The 20,422-nt window shown below is 59.2% G+C and overlaps 1 protein-coding gene and 1 pseudogene across 6 annotated transcripts in view; one reads left to right on the top strand and one right to left on the bottom strand.

Annotated features, from left to right (window-relative positions):
- CFAP46 (cilia and flagella associated protein 46) overlaps window positions 1–20,422 on the bottom strand; it is a 97,340-nt gene that overhangs the window by 30,196 nt on the left and 46,722 nt on the right. For all 6 annotated transcript variants that reach the window (XM_047825386.1, XM_047825387.1, XM_047825388.1 and 3 more), the window contains 14 exons: window positions 18,615–18,753; window positions 18,094–18,277; window positions 14,418–14,577; window positions 13,913–14,118; window positions 12,680–12,820; window positions 11,886–12,035; window positions 8,877–9,025; window positions 7,990–8,088; window positions 6,690–6,822; window positions 5,790–5,936; window positions 3,693–3,893; window positions 3,499–3,605; window positions 2,066–2,242; window positions 756–891 (listed from right to left, as the gene is read on the bottom strand). In XM_047825386.1, the coding sequence (XP_047681342.1) occupies window positions 756–891; window positions 2,066–2,242; window positions 3,499–3,605; window positions 3,693–3,893; window positions 5,790–5,936; window positions 6,690–6,822; window positions 7,990–8,088; window positions 8,877–9,025; window positions 11,886–12,035; window positions 12,680–12,820; window positions 13,913–14,118; window positions 14,418–14,577; window positions 18,094–18,277; window positions 18,615–18,753 (2,129 nt within the window). The remainder of the gene's footprint in view (window positions 1–755; window positions 892–2,065; window positions 2,243–3,498; window positions 3,606–3,692; window positions 3,894–5,789; window positions 5,937–6,689; window positions 6,823–7,989; window positions 8,089–8,876; window positions 9,026–11,885; window positions 12,036–12,679; window positions 12,821–13,912; window positions 14,119–14,417; window positions 14,578–18,093; window positions 18,278–18,614; window positions 18,754–20,422) is intronic.
- Window positions 10,558–10,955, top strand: LOC125147919 (phosphatidylinositol N-acetylglucosaminyltransferase subunit P-like; annotated as a pseudogene).

The following is a 20,422-nucleotide window of genomic DNA, read 5'->3' on the forward strand; positions in this document are numbered from 1 at the left end:
CCGGTGCGTGCCTCCCCACACACGTGGTTTTCACCTCTGTCAGCTCGCTCTCTCCCTCTATGTCTCCTGTATCTCCACTTAGCCTTTGGAGCGTGAGGAATGCGGTCAGTAGTCATTTTTAACATCCTTGCCTTTGAACTCTGGTATCTGTGCCAGTTCACAGACTGTTCTGAGGTGTAGTTCCTGCTTGGGCGTGGTGATTTTCGCATGCCGAGTTTTGACTGGGATTTTGGCACGGTGATTTCTCACCCTTTGCCAGACGTGGCGCATCTTGCTTTTTTGGCGGATGGACGTTTGTGCCCCGCTCCTGCCTTTGCCCTGGGACCCCAGAGCGCAGACACTTGGATGACTTTGCAGGCTGACCTGGGGCAGGGCTCACCCAGGGCCGGATCATCCCCGACTGGCCTCGGGGTCACGAGGTTGTCCGCTGGTGGGAGCAGGCGCTGCCCCAAGCCCGAGTGGGGGCCCAGCCCCGTACCTGTCCCCCTGGGTGCCCCTCGGCTACCCGGAGTGTGGACGGAGGTGGGGCCGCCTCTGCTCAGGATGACGGCACGGATGCTGACATCTAGTGTGTTGAACATCGGCTTCACGTTTTTGTCTACTTTTTGGTTATTTCAGAGGGGAGGGCAAATCCAGTCAGTGTCACTCCCAGAAGTGGAAGCCGGCGGCTTGTTTAAGGCAAGTGGGGGGGGCGTCTGTGCGTGCCCCGGGGGTGCTCCGGGCTCCGGGGGGGGGGGGCCAGGGCACAGACTCACCTCTTGCAGGGACAGTAAGGCCCGCACGCTGCAGAACAGCTCCTCTGTATCAGCCACAGCTCTCTGGACTAAGTCATGTGCCTCCAAGTAATACGCGGTTCTCTGCTCCTGGTCTTTCTCGTTCTGGGCACATAATCTTTATAAGACCAAGAGTGGGATTCAGAACAAAAATCTCAAAGCACTAACGAAGTGCGGAGTATATAATTTCTATGTGACTATATTTTTATTAGTACTTTAAACCCTTTGATGAGATGTCTTATACGTAAAGATACAAAAATAAGTACGCGCCCTGTACTGCTTTTGTCAAAGTTAAATCTATACCTGGCAGACAGACCGACGAACCAACACAACGTTAACTGTGCTCATTCAACCACCGAATCTTCCCATTGGTGCTTTTCCGCATGTTTTAAAGTTCTTCCACGACCGCGTGTCACTTGTGTGATGACGGGCCAAAGGCCACCCTTCACACTGTGCACACTGTGAGCCTGTGTGCCGGCTCCTTCTCCCTCACAAAGGCCGCTGTTAGTACCTTACACGCGGTTTTGAGCTTCGAAATGCCTGTGTGCACCCCAAGCACGCGGGTGGCCAGGGCGGGGTGGGTGGAGGGGAGGTGGGAGGGGGAGGGCATTTACTGAAGCCTCACTCCTCTGCCTCTGGGCCAGCGCCTACCCGTGATGACAGTGGGGACTTCGGGAGGTCACATGGGGGAGGGTGACAGAGCCCCACTGGAGGGCAGCGCCTGGGCTGCTCCTCAGGCCAGAGCCAGTGTGAGCAGGTGCAGGGGTGTGCGGGGTCGACGTGTGCGAGGCTGTGTGTGAGCACCTGTGAGTAATCACGGGTGACGTGCCCACGTGTGTGTGACCGATGTGAGAACGCTGTGGGGGTGTGCGTGTGTGCCTGCGTGCGCGGGTGGGGCGGCGTGTGGGGCTGTGAGTGTACCTCCGTGTGTGTGCAGAGACGGAGCTGGTGGGACACTGGGGGGACTGGATGAGAGCAAGGACGCCTCCCTGTGCCGCTGTCCTGGACGGAGGTGCCCGCGGCCACAGGGCGGGGCCAGGAGGAGGTTCTGCTGGAGGGCGACGGGGGCCGGTGGGGGCTTGACCCAGGAGGAAAGCTGGGCCTGTGGTCAGGACGCGGAGTCGGGGGGGGGGGGGGCAGGGGGGGAAGGGGGCCGGAGGGAGAACGGCCTGGACAGCCCTGGGGGCAGCGCGCGGTCACGGGGGCTCAGTGACGGTCACGGGGGGGGGGGGGGGGGGGGGAGCGGCACGCCGGCCCGGGCAGAGCTCCGGGGGCCCGGGAGGGCCGCTCACCTCTTTATCTTGGCGCGCTCTAGTCTTACATCCACACAATTGTCTCTGTAGCCCCAGGTGATCAACCTTTTCTCAATTTCCGTCAAGCAGTCGTCCATTTTGTTCAGCAGAAGCAAGCATCCGGGAGGTTCGCCATCAGCTGACTCCTGAGCGGCCTTGATCTGGAGGCTCACGCACCTGTATGGGACGTGGGCCGTCACGTGTGGCCACCGCAGTGTCACCAGCGTTGCCGGAGGAAACACCTGAGGAGCGCTTCCGGAAGAGCAGAGACCGCACGGGCCACACACACGCCTCCGTCACAACGCGATAAAGTCGGAAGGCAGCAGCCCGCACCCTGCCATCACATGCTTCTGGAAATTCAAAACCGCTCTCCTCTGACTCAGGGGCAGAAACCCACACGGACGGGGCGGTCTTCGCACATCAGACCTGCGGGCCGCTGCCAGGGGGCGTCAGGGGCGCCTGCCGGGGGAGGGGGGACAGGCTGGGTGACCCACGGGACCAGTGAAAACGGAACAGGACAGCGCCTCTCCAATACACAGCCAAGAACTGAACAAAGACAAAGCAGAAAATCAAGAAAACCAAAATACGACAAAGTCCCGGCTGCTCTGGCCAAGAAAGCCAGAGCTGCTTCTTTGTTGAGGTCAGTTAGCCGTGGGTGTGGAGTCTGATCTGGGAAAAGAGTGAGGGCACCGAGGAGGAGCGGGACCTACGAGAAACGCTCTGTGAAGTCACAGGGGAAGAGCCCAGAAACACGTCTACTAACACAACCGGAGGAAACGATTTTCTAGAAGGATGGAAGTTACCAGAAAGCTGGCTCAAAAACAAGCTGAAAGTCTGCAAGACCAGTAAGCACAGGAGACCCAGAGCTGCTCTCGGAGGCTCTGTCCCCAGTGCACCTGCCGTCTGCCCCCTGGGCGGGAGGCGCAGAACCACCGGCCAGAACAGAGGCGAACACGGAGCAGGACAGACCCCAGGGAGGTGTCTGCTCCCAGACGCAGTTCCACACTGACGGAGGGTGAAGGGTGGAGAAGACCCCGCAGCCAGCCCCCAACCAGGGCTGGGCCCGCCCCTCAGCATAAGGGGCGTCTGCTCAGAACCGTGCGTCCCCTGAGAATTTAGGAACAAACCAAGCCACCTGCACCCCCGTCCCAAGAAAAAGGCACTTTGGAAAGAAAGAGACACTGCCCCCAGGAGCCCGAAGGCCGAAGGTCAGGCTCCCGAGATGTCCCCAGGCCTCCCTCCCCCAGGGGCCGCGTGCAGCAGGCAGGGGGTCCCAGGGAAGGCTCTGCTCCAGAGCAGGTCGGCTGGGTAGGGGGTCGTGGGCGGAGGGCTCTCCGCGTGACTCCCTGCACGCGATAGGTTTGAGATGCCGCATAAAGGACAAAGTGAGCCGCGACCGTCATGCGAATTAAGCTTTTCTTACAAAGGACTACCTGGCCTCTAGGTCTGTGGCCATAAACTCCAAGACGGGCACTCGGTTCGGTCTTTCTTTTTGCAGAAGCTTGAAGGTGTCTATCAGTCTCTGAAACAACTGGCAGACCTGGGGACGGCAACGTGGCGTCGGCGTGTGGCCCTCGGCCACCGGGACCGGCCACGGGCCCCTCTCGAGCGCACCCGGCCCCCTCACCGCCACTTCTCTGCCTTTGCCCTCCATGGACAGGAGCGTGTCCGCCAGGGTCAGGGTTGAGCTGTACCAGAACTCCTCGCTGCCCCCCAGGCGCTGCGCCCACTGCACCAACTGCTTAGCTTGTCCGTAGTTTCTTTCCTTGTTCGCCAGCTGCGCTAGAAGGTGCAGGCATCTTGCTTGGGCACGAGGATCATCGAGCTCCTGAAAGACGTAGAAAGACAGGAGGGGGGTCGGGAGGGGGAGACAGACAGAGACAGAGAGAGCAGCTCCGGGCACCAGGCCTTCCCGCACCGTGTCCACTGGGCTGCTCCCTGACCTCTGAAGGAGGCCCCGTATTCGCCCTCAGGGCACAGGGGTGGCGGGGCTTGAGGCCTGTACCTGTGCTAAAACCACTTCCAGGGTTCCAACAGTGCCAAGGGCCCTGGGAAGCCCCCTCCCCTTAGCGGCAGGTTCCAGTGTCCCCCCCCCGCCACCCCTGCCCAGGAGCCCCCGTCCAGATGCTGGCCAAGGGCCGGCAGGTGAGCAGATTTTGCACCCTAGTTGGCCAGGGCTGTCTCATCCCCCACCCATTGCGCATGGTCGCAGGTGGCCTGGGCGTGGGGCGGGGGTGCTGTTGGCCTCTGACCCACAGCCGGCAGGAGGACGCAGGCCGGAATGGCGGCAGTCCGAAGTGGCCCCGGACAGGGCAGCTGGCACGTAGCCCAAAGAGACCGAGGGCCTGGTGGGCCTGGGGCCTGCTGTCCCAAGAGCCGGGGCTCTGGACGGCAAATACAGGCTGGAGGCGGGGAGGGCGACGAGGTGCCTACGGGAGGCGGACGTGTGGGGGGTGGGGGGGGTGCTGGCCGGTGGAGCCACGGCAAAGAGGCTGATGGCGGGTTGCCGTGGACGGAAGCGGGGCCCGTACCTGCAGACACCCCATGGACATGTCACCAGGCTGTGACTGCTATGGCCCCACAGAGGCGCGGCCATGGGGTGGGTGGCTCAGGGCAGTGGATGGCCGGGAGGGAAAGACCCGTGGGCACGTGGGACCCGTGTCAGGTTCAGGAGGGGCGGGGTGGCATCTGGAGGCGGCAAAGGTGGCCCAGCCACGCCCTGGGGACTGACTCTGCCCCAGGGGCTCTCAGAAGAGGCCGTGGCCAGCAGGGTGCTCCGGCCTCTCGGGCCCCACCCCTCGCACCCCTCCTGGCCCTGGAGTCTGGACCGCATGCGCCTATCCGGCCACCAGGCCTGCACACAGCTCTCCTGCTGGCCGAGACCCGCACGCCTGTCCCCACTGCCTGAACCTCCCACGCCTTGAAGTTTTGTGCCTTTATCGGGGACTTCTCTGTCTCTGACCACCTGTCTGGCTCTGTAGCTTTGCCTGGTTCCCCAGTGGACACAGTTCTCAGAGCCGGACGCAGGTAGAACCACCCATCCGCAGGCGTCGGAGGGCCACGATCTCCGAGGAGGGGAGCACACGTGGGCATCCATGCTCATGGGGACACAGCCCAGGAGAAAAGCAAGGGCCCAGTGTGGGAGGGGAGGCTGGGCTTGGGGCCTCCAGGCACTAGAAGGGCCACTCATGGGGGACACCAGGAGGACCAAAGATCTGTGCTCGAGGACAGAGCAGGTTCAAGAAGCCCAGTGGACGGAGTAGTGGGGCCTAAGGAGCCGAGCAAAGATCTGAACAGCCAGGCCCGAGTGCTAGCCTTTCCAAGGGGGCTCGGAAAACGCCAGGCTTCCAGGGAGGCCCTGGAGAGGCCCCAGACACCTGCAGGGCCCACACCTGGGGAGACAGGACAGAACTCATGGGCGGGGGGCTCAGCCCGGGCCTCCAGGCTCTCAGCCTCCACACACAACGGCAGGAAACGCAATGCTGAACGGCCCGCTAGGAGCCCTACCATCCAAGAGAAAGCGGCCGTGGAATCAGGCCCACGGCAGCCAAGGGAAGCAGGGAAGTTAGCAAACTCTGTGTACAGAAGGCAAGGAAACCAGAGGAACGTCAGGCAAAGGGCAGAGACTCAGATACAAGTCTAAGATGGGCGTTCCAGAATGGCAAGCAGCAGGCTGGCTTCCCAGCAGAGGGCGCATGTCCCCGCGGGCAGGGCGGCCTCTCACCTGGAAGGCCAGGTAGGCCTCCGACAGCAGCAGCCTCGCAGGCTGGTACAGATCCACCTCCAGCAGAACTTCCGCCTTGAGGGTCCACAGAAGGGGAAAGGACGTCCCCTCCAGCCCAGTCCCGGTCTCTCCGTTTATCTTCAAGATCTGCAAGGCATGGTAGGCACGTGTGCCCCCGCGGCTCCACGCCAGGAGGATCCGCTTCGCCGGGCTGGGCCCCCTGTCTCCACTGCGTGCAGTCTCCCGGGGCCTGTGTCTTCTGACCGGCTGCCTCACGCCCAGCACGCCCAGCACGCCCAGCACCAGGTGGCCCCTGCTCCTGCCCGAGCTCCGTGCTCCGTGGCCCTGCTGTCCTGTACCACACAGCACCCACACCAGCACGGGAGGGGTCACTGAGCCCCTGAATTCAGCAAGACACCTGGGCTCCTGGCACGTTCCTACCAAGTGTCCCAAACGGTTGACTCTGGGGGCTCACAAACGGAGTCTCAAGTATGGAGCGGTGTCCCGAGCATGGTGGCCTGGACGGTTACTTTCCTTCGGGGGCAAGACCGCCCAAAGTGTGCCCACTGCGTGGAGGGGAGAGCTGCTTGGTGGTCAGACTTCCGGGGCCCCCTCTCTAGCTGCCCGGGCCTCCACTGCCCTTCTTGGTGGGCCCTCTGTGCCGCCCCCAGCCTGTCTTCTCTGAGTCCTGCCCAGGCCCCTGGGGGGAGCACTCCATGGCGGTCTGTAGCCCCGTCTTCCCCGGAGACGTCCGGGACCCACCGGGAGGGGACACGGGAAACCCGGCAGGAGGGTTTGGGCGCAACGCAGTCACGGCAGGTCCTGGCCAGTGGCTGGGGCTGCAGCCTCAGCACCGTCCCTGCCCAGCCAGGAACACGGTGCTGCGGGCAGAGTGGGTACCTTATCCTTCGCTATGAGCGGCTTTGTCTCTGCTTTCTGGACCGCAGTTACGGGCTCGGGCACCGTCGTCAGACTTTCTTCGGAGAGCAGTTCCTTGTTTTTCTCCTTTCTCAAGGCGATTTCTTTTCTGCAGCTAACATAAGTAACACAACTAATATGCCAAAGAAATATGATGGCCAAGAAATACCTGAAAATGTCCAACTTCATTGGTCGTCAAGAAATACAAATGAAAATAGCTACAGGAAGACCGAGATTACAGGTAATAGAAAATGCCCATGACTGCCCCCAGGCACAGCCCCCACCCCAGGCACTGACCCCAGGCACAGATCTGCACCCCCCCCCAGGCACAGCCCCCACCCCAGGCACTGACCCCAGGCACAGATCTGCACCCCCCCAGGCACAGCCCCCACCCCAGGCACTGACCCCAGGCACAGATCTGCACCCCCCCAGGACAGCCCCCACCCCAGGCACTGACCCCAGGCACAGATCTGCACCCCCCCCCCCGAGGCACAGCCCCCACCCCAGGCACTGACCCCAGGCACAGATCTGCACCCCCCCCCAGGCACAGCCCCCACTCCAGGCACTGACCCCAGGCACAGATCTGCACCCCCCCCCGAGGCACAGCCCCCACCCCAGGCACTGACCCCAGGCACAGATCTGCACCCCCCCCCGAGGCACAGCCCCCACCCCAGGCACTGACCCCAGGCACAGATCTGCACCCCCCCAGGACAGCCCCCACCCCAGGCACTGACCCCAGGCACAGATCTGCACCCCCCCCCGAGGCACAGCCCCCACCCCAGGCACTGACCCCAGGCACAGATCTGTACCCCCCCCGAGGCACAGCCCCCACCCCAGGCACTGACCCCAGGCACAGATCTGCACCCCCCCCCCCGAGGCACAGCCCCCACCCCAGGCACTGACCCCAGGCACAGATCTGCACCCCCCCCCCCCCCAGGCACAGCCCCCACCCCAGGCACTGACCCCAGGCACAGATCTGCACCCCCCCCCCCAGGCACAGCCCCCACCCCAGGCACTGACCCCAGGCACAGATCTGCACCCCCCCCCCCAGGCACAGCCCCCACCCCAGGCACTGACCCCAGGCACAGATCTGCACCCCCCAGGCACAGCCTCCAAGGCCGAGGGTCTCCCCACAGCCCACCGTCCGGCTGTGATGAAGGATGGGGCCTGGGGCTGGAGGGGACTCAGCCGAGAGCAGCCCCAGGTTGGCCAAATCGTCCCTTCTGGACAGGGGAGCGTGTCCCGCCGACAGGAGACCTAACAGCCGGGGGAGGCGCCGTACCTGGCCTGCTCCATGTCGCAAAGGTATGTTTGCCCGACCACCTCTTCATGGTAAGTCGCTGCTTCTTGCAACTTCAAATCGGAACAGACTAGGGCAAGTCTAGGGGCAGGGGGGCAATAAGGAGCGTTAATGGGGTCACACAGGACCTGGTAGATCAGAGTCAGGCTGTACTGGGACCTGATAAAAATTGGTAAACGGAAAAAGAAACGTATAATTTAGTGAGGTTTTCAATAATGTTTAAACCCAAGCAAAATTACACAGGTGACTCTACCAAATTTCAGGCAGAGAAAATTTTAATACTCATTCATGTATTTTACTCAATACCTACTTATGGTCTCAGGGTCACCTTCAGAGGTAAAACTCCGGCACAGTGGCTGGGGCTCTGACCACCTCCCCCCTCAAGGAGAGAGGCTCCACTTTGATTCTGGTGTAAAATGGTTGTATTTTGAAATGATGTCAAGCTTGCGGCACAAATACCATAATTACTATATGCCCCTCGCCCAGATTCCTTCAGTGTGAACACTTCACCACATTTGCTTTACCGTTTTCTCTTCCTCCCCCAACACCCTATATTTTTTTCTGGATGATTTGAGTGTCGGCTACAGGCACAGTGGCCCTTTATTCTAACACTTCAGTGTGCATTTCCTTAGAACAATGATCTTCTCTTAAAGACCAGGTGGAAATTGTAAAATAAAATTACTATTTTATGTTCAAATATATTGATTGATTTGGTTTTACAAATCATAGGCACTATTATTTATAGAAATAGTTGACGACAGAATTAATATATGAAAACGCTGTTTGCTTTTATATTGCTTCGGGGAAATTTTCATTTTAGCCACCTAAATGCTCCCCAGTTTCCCTGAAAATAAAACAGCTATACTGACCGAAGATGGTACAGATCTTTGAGGCTCTTGCTGTCTACCACGGAGGCTGCAATTAGTACGCCCAATTGCAGGAGTGGGATGGTGAGCTCGTAAAGGGACATCTTCTGCAGGGCTTTGACCAAGTGGTCCAGATAATATAAACTGTATGTCTACATAAACACACAACAAACATGTAAGGTCAAAGAAGGGAGGAAGGTTAGACCACTAGCTTCTAGGGTCTTTCTACAAAAACCTCTATCCTTCTCCATTCCAAGCACAGCTCTAAGCACACAGCAGGTGTTCAACAGTGTTTGTTGAACAACGAATGAATGAATGAATGAATGAATGAATGATGTGCTTTCCTCCTCTCCTTCACTAATAACTTTTATCTTGTCATGTGAAATCACCCACAATCTTCAACATCCAAGTACAGTTAAAGGTCCTCACAAGAAACAATCCATTTATGAGGTGCCTGGGTGGCTCAGTTGGTTGAGCGGCTGACTCTGGATTTCAGCTCAATTCACAATCTCACAATTCATGAATTTGAACCCCACACCGGGCTCTGTGCTGACAGTATGGAGCCTGCTTGGAATTCTCCATCTCCCTCCCTCTCTTTGTCCCTCCCCCACTTGTGCTCTCTCTCTCAAAATAAATAAGTAAACTTTAAAAACAAAGAAACAATCCATTTACATATTTACTCAAATTAATGTTTTTGTTAGATTTCTTCCACTAAAAACTACTGATCCATTAAAAACAGACTTTCTTTAGGAACACAAATACCTGCTTTAAAATTGAATATAGATCGAGAAGAACTAATACTTACAAAGATGAACTAGGTTTGATAAAATTAGAGAAGTTGGATGAACTATTTTTAAAACGCACTAAAAGCACTGAAAACTGGGAAATGCTGGGAAAAATCACTGGGCCGAGACCTGGAAGACGATGGGTGTCCAGAGAAATTAGCCTCACGTATTGGGGTACATTTGTCCTGGGCATGTCTGCTGATTCAAGAGGAAGCTGGGAGGCTGAATGATGCTTCTGATTTTTTTTTTTTTTTTTTGTAGGGTGGAGGCAAAAAACTGGAGTTGAGGGCCCACTGAAAGCTACATGTCCCGGCTGGTTCCCAAAGGGCTGCACCTTACAGTTAAGGGTGATCTAGAAGTAAAGCAGCCCCTTCAGGAACTTCATTGAAACCCAGTGGTCTTTGGGTGGCCTGGAAAACGTGTGGTTCTTTGAGAGACTACTAATTGGTAAGTCCTGGTGAGGTTGATCAGGAAAGAGGGGTGGGAAGACACAGAAATCCCTACAGAGCCTACAGTCACTAAAAGATAATAAAAGGATATTAAGAACAACATTATGCCAATACATCTGAAATTTTACATTAAGTGAAAATGTCCTAGAAAAACACAATCCATCAAATTGTAAGAAGAAACAGAAAATCTGGAGATCTGTATAACCATGAAATAAACTATATTCATAATTTATGGCCTTCCCTTATAGAGTAGGCCTAAAGGTTTTCACCAGGGAATTCTACCAAATTTAAGGAAGAAATAACAAACAATCTTATATAAATGCTCCCCAAGAATAGTTAAAATAAAAGGTGTGTGTAGGGGGGATCTTCTCTGGTGGTGAAAGGAACATTCTGGCTGACCCTGTGCTCTGGCGTCCCAGGTCAGAAAGGTTGTCTAAAGCCACAGGGAAAATGGAGGAAAATTCACTGCCCCCATTGCCAGAAAGGGCAACTACGGCTTTGTTCTTTTCTTAAGCTCCCAATTTGGCTTCATACTCTATCTTGTCTGGGCTTTTCTTCCTAAGTCTCGGCTAAACTCCTTAGGCTTAGCCTACTGGCCTCAAAAATACAGAGAGGTCGCGTTGCCTGCCTGCCTCCTCGTCACAACAGTAATCACGTATGTACTCCTATTTGGAATAGACACGATCAGTACCTCTCCACTCAACCCCATTCATACAATCAGAGAACTCTGCTAAGAGTCAACAGCAGAAGAGATACCAAGAGCCCATCCCAGCATTAAGGAATATTCCCTTAATGATGTAAACCGAATGTTCTTTCTCGCAGCCGAAGAACCCGATGCCAAAAACTGAATCGTATGTAGACTTAACACCAAGCATTTATCATATTTTTGACGTAATAATTTTGACCGTAATTATTTTTACTCTTTCTCTTAATTAATACCCAACACTGAAATGTAAAAAAGTTGAACTTCCCTTAGATTAAGCTCCATTAATATTATAAATGTTCTCAAATGTTAGTTATTAATGGACAAAATAACTGAAATGGTGCATTACCATGTACCAGACTTAAAAGAAAAAAAAGTCCTGAGAAGGAGAGATGCTCGTGGTTAGGCAGGGGGGCCCTAGGCGTCACCCCACCGGTCATCGTAAGAGGGAAGCAGGGAGGGACGTGACACGGAGGAGAGGACCCTGAGGTCGGAGACAGAGACGGGGGGAACACGACCCTGACCCAGAGACGCCGGGACCCCGGGAGCTGGGCGAGGCAGGGAGTCCCTCCCCTAGAGCCCCGCAGGGAAGGTGGCCCCGCTGACGCCCTGACTCGGGCCGGGCCAGACGGACTCTGGACGCCTGGGCTCCGCAGCCGAGAGGAGAGACGTCGGAGGCTGCTGCCACCCGGCCTGTGCCGACCGCCACGGCCACGGCGGCCACAGACCCCGACACGCAGCTGCGTTGGCGTGTTTGGGGTGCTCCTGGCGGGTGGGGGGGGGGTGCGTGGCGAAAGGAAGGAAGTGCTTCCCGCGGACACCGGCGGTCGTCTGGGGAGAGCGGCGGCCGGGAACGCGTTCCTGGGGACGGTCCCCGGGCCTGACCTGCTCCGCGCCTTGGCCTGGGCGGCGACCCACAGGTGTCTCCTTGGCACCTCGCGAGCCCAGGCCTTGTCCCCGCCCCCCTTCTGGGCGTACTTCACGACAGGGAGGCTCCAGCTCGGGGAGACGGTTCGGGAACGCAGGCTGGCGGGCGCGTGGCCACGGCCCACACCACTTCTTTGAGTCAACTCACCGGCTTCTGGATGCTTGACGCGTTGACGGTGAAGTCGCTTTTATCTTGCTTAAATACAGATATCGCTTCCTCGGGGCAGGAGTAGGAAGCCCACTCCTCCGTGCTGGCCGGTAAGTCCTCAAGCCGCTTGCCAGGAACCGCGGTTGGAAGCTGGAAAGCGGGGGCGGCGCACTCGCTTTGGAAGCCGGCTGAGCTCGAGCAGACGGGCGGTGAGCCTTGAGAAGGCAGGGCGCCCTTGGGGGCGGGGCGCCGCCCGGACCCGCCCCCCCGCCCCGCCCCGCCCCGCCCCGAGAGCACCCCTGCACACGTCTGTCCTCCCTGGGGTCCGCGCCCGGGCTGTGAGCCACACCAGAGCCACGTTCGGTTTCACAGCAAAACCCGCTCTGACGTCACTCCCGAGGGCACGAAGACGGTGCTCTCTCCCCTCGCCCGACAGAGTCTACCCGGAGGCACCCCGGCTCGCGGTGACCCCACCACCGGCACGTCCAGGCCCGGCCAGCGCCGCGTAAAGGCGAGCACGGAGGACGTGGGGCCGGAGTCCAGGGGGAGCGCCCGCCCCGGAGGGCAGTCGGACAGGACTGCCACGCGAGCGAGGTGGGGCCCCACGTGACGAGGAAGCTGTCTTCCCACTCCTCCAGAGGGCTGCCCTCCCACCCGCACACCCTCTGCCGGGGGGCGGGGGGGGGGGCACACACCCTGGGGCGACGGCCCGGCAGCCCAGGGGGACCGGCAGTCCGGTCCAGGCCCTCTTGCGCGGCCCCAGTCGGTGGCCTGGAGCCCCACGGTCAGGGTACCTGCTTGGGGTCTTTGCCCTCCTCCCTGTCCTCCTCCTCCTTCCTCTTCTCCTTCTTTTTAGGCAGTAGCAAATGTGAGCTAGCTGTTGCTGCTAGAATTCTGCTTTCTGAAATTGACCTTCCTGCTGTTAACAAAGAAACCTGTGAGAAATGAAATCCAGGTTTGCAACATGAGGAACAGCCGTGAACACGCCCCCGCACACGCTCAGATCTGAGGGCGGCCAGTGGTCCTAACGCTCCGAGTGGCGACCTCACGCCACTCGTGTGCCAGGGCCACGTCGGTGAGCCCGCCCTGTGCACGGGTTACCGCAGCATCCCTTGGTGAGTGGGACATTTGGCCTCCAGGATGCGGGCGCGGTGGGGACACGGGGCTGACCTCCAAGGAGGGCTTGTCAGCTCTATGAAGTGAGTTCATGTCTCTAATTAAGAGCACACATAACTTTGGGGAGCCTGGGTGGCTCAGTCGGTTAAGCGTCTGACTTTAGCTCAGGTCACGATCTCGCGGTTTGTGGGTTCCAGCCCGCGTCAGGCTCTGTGCTGACAGCTCAGAGCCTGGAGCCTGCTTCGGATTCTGTGTCTCCCTCTCTCTCTGCCCCTCCCCTGCTCATGCTCTCTCTCTGTCTCAAAAATAAATAAAAAAAATTAAAAAAATAAAACAAACAGAACACACATAACTTTTAGCAGTTCTCCTAAAAGAAGCATAAAGAATCCTTGTTTGATGGGTGGTGGGACAGTGGGTTGGGGCATCTTGAAGCTGCCTTCCCAGTCCCGCCCGTCCTTCCCGCAGCCAAGGTTCCCAGCACGTTTCTGAGGGGCGGGGGGGGGGGGGGGGTAACTGCCCACAGGAGGTCCTCAAGAACCAGAGGCTCCAAGAGCTTCCCTGGGTGGGGGGCCCTGTAAAGAGATGGTAGGGACAGGCTGTGCACAGAAGGTTCTGGAAGCCCAGCAGCAGGGCAGCTCAGGATTGCTGTGCCTGGGCCACCGAGGGGCAGGGAGATGCAAACATGGGCCAGCCGGCCGCTCCATTCGCACGGGCTGTGGGCACCCCCGCCGGGGAACTTCTGGGCGGACGGACAAGGGTTCTGGGTGGGTTTCGGAGACGAGTGGCCTCGGCCACTGGAGCGGGCCTTCCTTGAGGGGTTTCTCGAGCAGGTGAGGCCCACGGGCTACAGGGAGAGGCTCGGACTCCCGTCAAGAGCTGGGGACCCAGAAGGGAGCAGCCTCGTGCCTCACCTGCCAGATGCGCTTGAGGAACGTGTAGGCCATGAGGCAGTAGTCCTGGTAGCTGGCCGCGCTCGGGGACACCATCAGGGCCAGCAGGATGTAGGCGCGGGCCAGCGCCTCCAGCTGCCTCACGTTCCGAAGCTTCTCCAAGGAGACTGTCCCCGCAGCCTCGGACACTGGACTTTCAGGGGCTGTCTGAGTGGGCAGCTGTTCCTCTGCAAGACAGGGGTGCCCACGGCCACGAGCATGTCCACGCTCGGATGTCGTGGGCCCTTCTGAAGGGCACCTGGGGGCACGGGCGTCCAGGGCTCCTCCCCCAGCCAGCGGACCACAGGGCTGCCCGCTGGGGGCTGCAGGTCCCGGTGGGGGCCGTGAGGACACGCCCGTCCCAGGCAGGAGGGAGCCCCCCACCCAAGCGCCCCGGTGCCACGGGGAGGGCGCGGCCCTGCGCGCTGAGCAGCTGACCGCGAACCAGAGCAGATAACCACTGAGGGGCGTCCGAGCCCACCCTCACCTGCCAGCTCAGGGGCGTCCCTGGCAGGTGTCATCGCCAGCAGGATGTGAATCGCCCAAGTCAGGTGGAAAGTTACGTCCTCCATGGGAAACTGTTTGTCATACAGCCACTCGCTGAATTCCAGGATGTATTCTACTTTTTGCCAGTCACTCTCTGGCTTCTTTGGGATTGAACAAAAAGGTCAGAAGGGGTATGTGTTCACTCCTCGGCGTCCCAAACGCTGGGACTGAGCACGTCGCTGCAAGCGGGCGGAGGGCTCTCAACCCACCTTCGCGGCGCGGGACCCTCTGATGGGACCCAATGCCGTCCACACTCGTGCACAACCTTTCCGTTGCTGATGGTCTTGTCACGAGACCAAAGCCGGGCAGTCTCCCGGCCCCCTTCCCACCCCGCTGCGGGTGCCCACCGGCCCTCCTGAGTCTGCCTGCCTTCAGTCTGTGCTCAGCTTTGTGCCTCCCGGGGCACTCATTCAAATGTGTATGCGAGGCTTTCTCTGGACGGGTCTGTGGTTACCCAGGGCTCCGGGGTCAGGGAAGGAGGCCGTTCCGTCCAGCATGCAGCCCCAGAACCCCGCACAAAGTGAGTCGAAACTCACTGCATGAGGGACAGGGCTGCCGCTTCCCACCCCTCCCGGAGCAGAGACAGCCCAACTGATGTCGGGTCCACCTACAGGGCCCCACACGCTCGCCCCAACCCCACAGCCCTCGCCTGACACCCAGGCCGGGGGGGCCGCCATCCGCGGGCTGGGGAAGGCAGGACAGAGGAGGGTGGCGCCGAGGAGCAGGCGTTTGATTCTGGGTGTCGGGCTCGCACGCAAGAAGACAGAGGCGGACGGGCGACGGGTCATGGGAGGTGAGCTTGGAGGGGGGTCCAGGCCAGACACGAAGTTGTGAGGAGACTCAGGGTAGAGGTGGGGTTTGGCTCTGGTTGAGATCACTGGCGGGGGTGGGAGGGGAGTCGTGGATGGAGGGATCGGAGCCCTGAGTCCCGCCCTCTCCCCACTAAGTGGTTGGCGGTGGGGGGGGCGGGTGGCTGGGCTGGGAGGCGGGGGGACCTGGGAGCCCAGAGAAGGAAGCCAGACAGGGCAGGGGCAGGTCGGGGAGGGGGGGACCTCAGGGTGCCCACGGCGGTCTTGGGGGCTTGGCAAGAGCTTTGCAAGGGAGCTGGGGGGGGCCAGAGCCTGGGTGGGGTTTATGACGGACACCGTCTTCTCAACGAATGGTGTTGGGAAAACGGGGCGCCCTCATGCTCACACCAGCCACAAAGTGCAACTCAAAATGGATCGAAGACTTGAATGTGGGAGCTGAAACAGTGACGCCGTTACAACAAATACAGGAGTGGATCTTCGTGACCTTGGCCTCCGAGACGGCTCCTGGGACACAGTCCATAAACACAAGCAACCAAAGAAACAGAGCGGACTTCACCAAAACTACAAACGTTTGGGCTATAAACGCATCACCAACAAAGTGAAAAGCGCTTGAAAGGACAACACGCATATACGAATCTCCTATCTCATCAGAGGTTGTGCCCAGGACACATGAGGAAGTCCCACAACTCAACAATAAAAAGACAAACAGCTAAATTAAAAAATGGACAAAGAATCTCAATAGACATTTCTCTGAAAAAGACAGACAGGGGCACCTGTCGGTTAAGCGCCCTACTTTTCAGCTCAGGTCATGATCTCACGGTTCCGTTTGTGGGTTCGGGAGCCACCGCGCTGACAGCTCGGAGCCCGGAGCTGCTTCGGATTCTGTGTCTCCCTCTCTCTGCCCCTCCCCCGCTCACACCTCTGTCTCTGTCTCTGTCTCTCTCTCTCTCAAAAAGTAAATAAACATTAAAAATTTTTTTTCAGGCTAAAAAGATAGGCAAATGGCCAATACATGCATGAAAATACATTGCTTTCTCTCTCTCTAAAAAATAAATAAACGTTAAAAAAAGGGGGGCACCTGGGGGGCTCAGTTGGTTAAACATCTGACTTCGGCTCAGGTCACAGTCTCACAGTTTGTGGAGTTAAAGCCCCACAGAGCAGGGTCTCTGCTATCAGCACAGAGCCCAGAGCCTGCTTTGGATCCTCTGCCTCCCTCTCTCCCTGCCCCTCCCCCGCTCGTGCTTGTTCTCTCTCTCTCAAAAATAAATAAACATTAAAAATAAATAGATAAATAAACATTAAAAAAAAAGAAAGAAAAAGAAAATACACACATGTGTGAGTCACCCGGGAAGCACAAGTCAAACCACAGTGGGACAGCACCGTCCCCCCCAGGACACTAGGTCAGAAAGCCAGCGGGCGGTGCGGGCCAGGGTGCGGCCACGCTGGGGCCCTCGCCGCTGCTGGTGGGAAAAGAGCTCTGGAGAGCCGTGACCGCCCCTCGGAAGGTCCAGTAGAGCTCCCCGGGCACCTTGCATACACTGCTAGGTCTGTGCCCGGGAGACACGAACGGGGCGTCCGTGCAGCGTCATTCACGAGAGCTAAACATGGAAACAACACGCACACCCGTCAACAAAACGTTACCTGACAACGTCTGCACACAGTGGAGCCTTACCAGCCAGAGAAATGGGTGGAGCTCGGACACAGCCATAACCCAAGACAGCCTGGACGCGTTACGCCAGATGAAAGACGCCAGGCACAAAGGACACATCTTGTGCGACACATGCAAAACGGACAAACCCACACAGACAGAAAGCGGACCGCTGGCCGGCGGTGGGTGAGGGGACGGGCGCTAATGGGCCAGGTTTTCTGGGTGGTGGTGAAGCGTCCTCAAACCGATGGCAGTGATGGCTACGTGACCCTGTGAGTTCATGAAGATACACCTTGCACCCCAAGAAACCAGAAACGAGGAACGAGGGGACTTGGGGTCGGTGGGGACAGACAGCCTTTGCCAGGAGCCTGGTGCCGGGGAAGCCTTTCCCTGGAGGGTGGGGTCCACACTGCCTGGTCCCTTTGAACCCGGTGGGGACCTAGGTCCCAGGAGCCTCTTCACTGGCCGCTCAGCGCTGACCACCCAGAGCCTGTGTTTGGACCCAGAGCAGCGTCCTGACCAGTCCCCAGTTAACTCCTTCCCGAGGGACACACCACCCCTGGCTCCGTCGACAAACCTCACGGCAGGATTTGCTCCATGAGAGACACTCCGAGTAACAGAAAAGCCCCGTCAGTTACCTGGCGCTGGTGGCGTCCTCAGGACAAGCTCAGGGCCGTGACTGAGGGGCGGCTTTGTCCCCCAGCAGAGCCCCCACCTGCCGTGGGGCCACGTGGAGGCGCCGTCCCCTCCCCAAACCTGCCCTGCTTCACTCCAGGTGCATGGAGACGAATGTCTGCCATGATTCTCGTCGTGGGGAGAGAGCCCGAGACCCCCCGAATTGCAGAAGGCGACACAGCCTGCTCCTCTGTGCCCGGTCCGGCCTCGGGCACCCCCTCTTTGCGGGCCTCACTCCCTCCCCCACAACCGTCCCCCGGGGCAGCAATGCGGGCGCTGCACCCACGCAGGGCCTCTCCCTCCACGCTGGAAGGTGCCACGGAAGACAGGGGTCTGTCTGCCTGCTCCCCTGCGCTCGTGAGAAGGGCGCGTCCCCTCCCTGTGGCTGCGCCCCACGCCTCCGCTGGGCCAGGGGTTCCCCAGGCCTCCCTCCTTGGGCCCGCGTCCACAACTGAGAGGCTGACGTCACGAGCACCCAGGCAGACCTGTAAGGCTTGGATGGCGTTGTGATAGCAGGTCAGCTCGCCATGCACACTCCTGGAGTTCAAGGCCAGACGGTGCCACATGTGTGCCAAGTAATCTTCACTTTCATCTTTGAATTTCTGTATTTCCATCGTAAAATTCTGGCCAAGTTTGGCCTTCACGATGACCATGTGTTTGAAAATCAGGCTTAAAAAAAAAGCAAAAGAGAGAAATTAATGCTTGAACTGAACGAGAAACAATTAAATATATAGAAGGCACCCAAAACTAAGAAATGTTTGTCCATTTTCCTACGTACAAAGACAAAACGAAACGGAACCTGAGTTACTTGGGGGTTTTTGTGTTGTGTTTTCCTTTGTCATGACTTGTGTGTTTTAAGTCCCCTCCCTTCTTGTGTTGAATTCCCGGAGGGGAAATGGAGTCCAGTGGAGATGGGAGGGTGGGGCAGGGGGGCAGATGCAGGTGGGGGGGCCCGGGCGGGGCGGGGGGGGGGGGGACAGAGTGCCCAGGAGAGGGGAGCGCTCACAGGCGGTGCGCTGTCCTCGGCAGCACCTGCACAGCCTCGTCCAGCACCTTGAGGCCCCCCTCCCAGTCGCCGCGGTCCGCGTGGCAGTGGAAGAGCAGGCCGTAGAGCGCGGCGCGCAGCGTCAGGTCGTCCTCGGCACCTGCGGCAGGAGAGGTGCTCGGGGCTCCGAGAAGGGGCAGCTCCAGGCCGCCCCGACCTGCGGGCCTCGGGGCGCCACAGGGAGGGCTCCCGGCACCCTGTGAGAGCCCGGAAGCCGCGGACGTCCCTGAGGGCGGCGTGCGCCCGGTTTGTCACACGCATCGGCGACCCCACGGGCCTGACGACGACCCCCGGGCCAACGCGACAGCTGTCCGGTCACGGGGGAAGGGGGGGCAGGGCCGCACGACAGCAGTCCTTTAGGACCAGCCGCGCCGAAGAGGCTCGTGAGGGGCTCACTGTCCCCCAGGCTGCCCCACTGCTCTTCCGGCCTCCGCGTGGCTCACCTTCGAGGGGTGCCTCCTGAGCGCCCCCGCCCCCTCCCCGGCCGGGCCTCCACACCCTCCACACCTGAGCTGGCTCAGACTTTTCGTTTTCCGAGCCCTGTCTCTGTGTCGGACTCCCGTTACTTTTCTGCCTCGTGAGGGAAGAAGAATCCTTTCTGGAAAGCCCTGACCCGCACTGCCGGGCGTGGCTGCTGGCCAGGCCCGGCAGGTGGCGGCATCGGGCTGATGGACGGAGACCACGCCTTCCTGTTGACTTGCCACCAAACGTGCCACTGCGCCGCCCAGCTTCAGCGCCCCCCTGTCCCGTGTAAGCAGAGGCCCCGTGGCGGGTACGGGGCCCTCAGCGGCAATAGTTTACATGGGTGACCGTGTAGCCTTCTTGTCCTGTTTGGATGTCAGAGCAGCCGGGAGAGCAGGCCCAAGGACCCGGCCACACACACGGCCACACGGCCAGCACAGCACACACTGCCCGGGACCTGCGTGGCCTCTGCACCGCCAGTGCCGGGATCTCAGGACACAGGTGTCCCTGCGTCCACACCCAGGAGCAGGTAGACTCAGGCACGTGACTGGGTCAGCCGGTCAACCCCGATCAACCCGGGGGGGCCTCACGGTGGGGCGGCGAGGACCGCCAGGGTCTGCCATTTGAGTCCCGACTGGCTCAGGTCCTGCCCTTGGCTCTGCATTTCTTTGATCTGTGCCAAGGAGCAACATCCTCCCTGGTCTGCCCTCACGGTCACTGTCACCGTCACGGCTCTGGACCGTCCACCGCTTTTCTGGTCCAGTCCCTCCCCTCAGGTACTGCAGCTGTCGCCGGGGGCCTGTGCGCCGGGCCCCCTCCTGCTCCACCCCTTCCCCACAGGTCCTTCCGGGCAGGGCCTCGGGGTGGGGTCGCCACCAGGGAGGAAAGTGCTGTGCGGAGTCAAGCCTCTGGGTGCTCCGGTGAGTCTGTTCCCGCAGCACAGCCCGTCCTGACCAACACGACCGCGTATCACAGAAGTTACTCACTGACTCACTTTAAAGTTCAAGAAGTAATCTTCCCACGAAACACCTGCTTGGCTCAATCCTACTTTCTGATCTTCCCCCTATAATCTGCCTTTTTCGCTACTACTAAACTGACCTATTTGATCATTTCCGTGCGTGGAGTTCAGCGTGGGCGGGGCCTGCACAATCCCCCCCGCCCCCCCAAGCCATACTCCGCCAGGAGCCTCGATCCGCGGCCCGGGCTGCCGTCTGGAGCGTGGTGCTCCACTCACTCTTCAGTCACACACGGTCCTACTGTCTGCTCATTATCTTAAATCAACTTTATCTCCCAACAGACCCGCAGTA

Source organism: Prionailurus viverrinus, chromosome D2 (assembly GCF_022837055.1).
Source record: "Prionailurus viverrinus isolate Anna chromosome D2, UM_Priviv_1.0, whole genome shotgun sequence".
Lineage (NCBI taxonomy): Eukaryota > Metazoa > Chordata > Mammalia > Carnivora > Felidae > Prionailurus > Prionailurus viverrinus.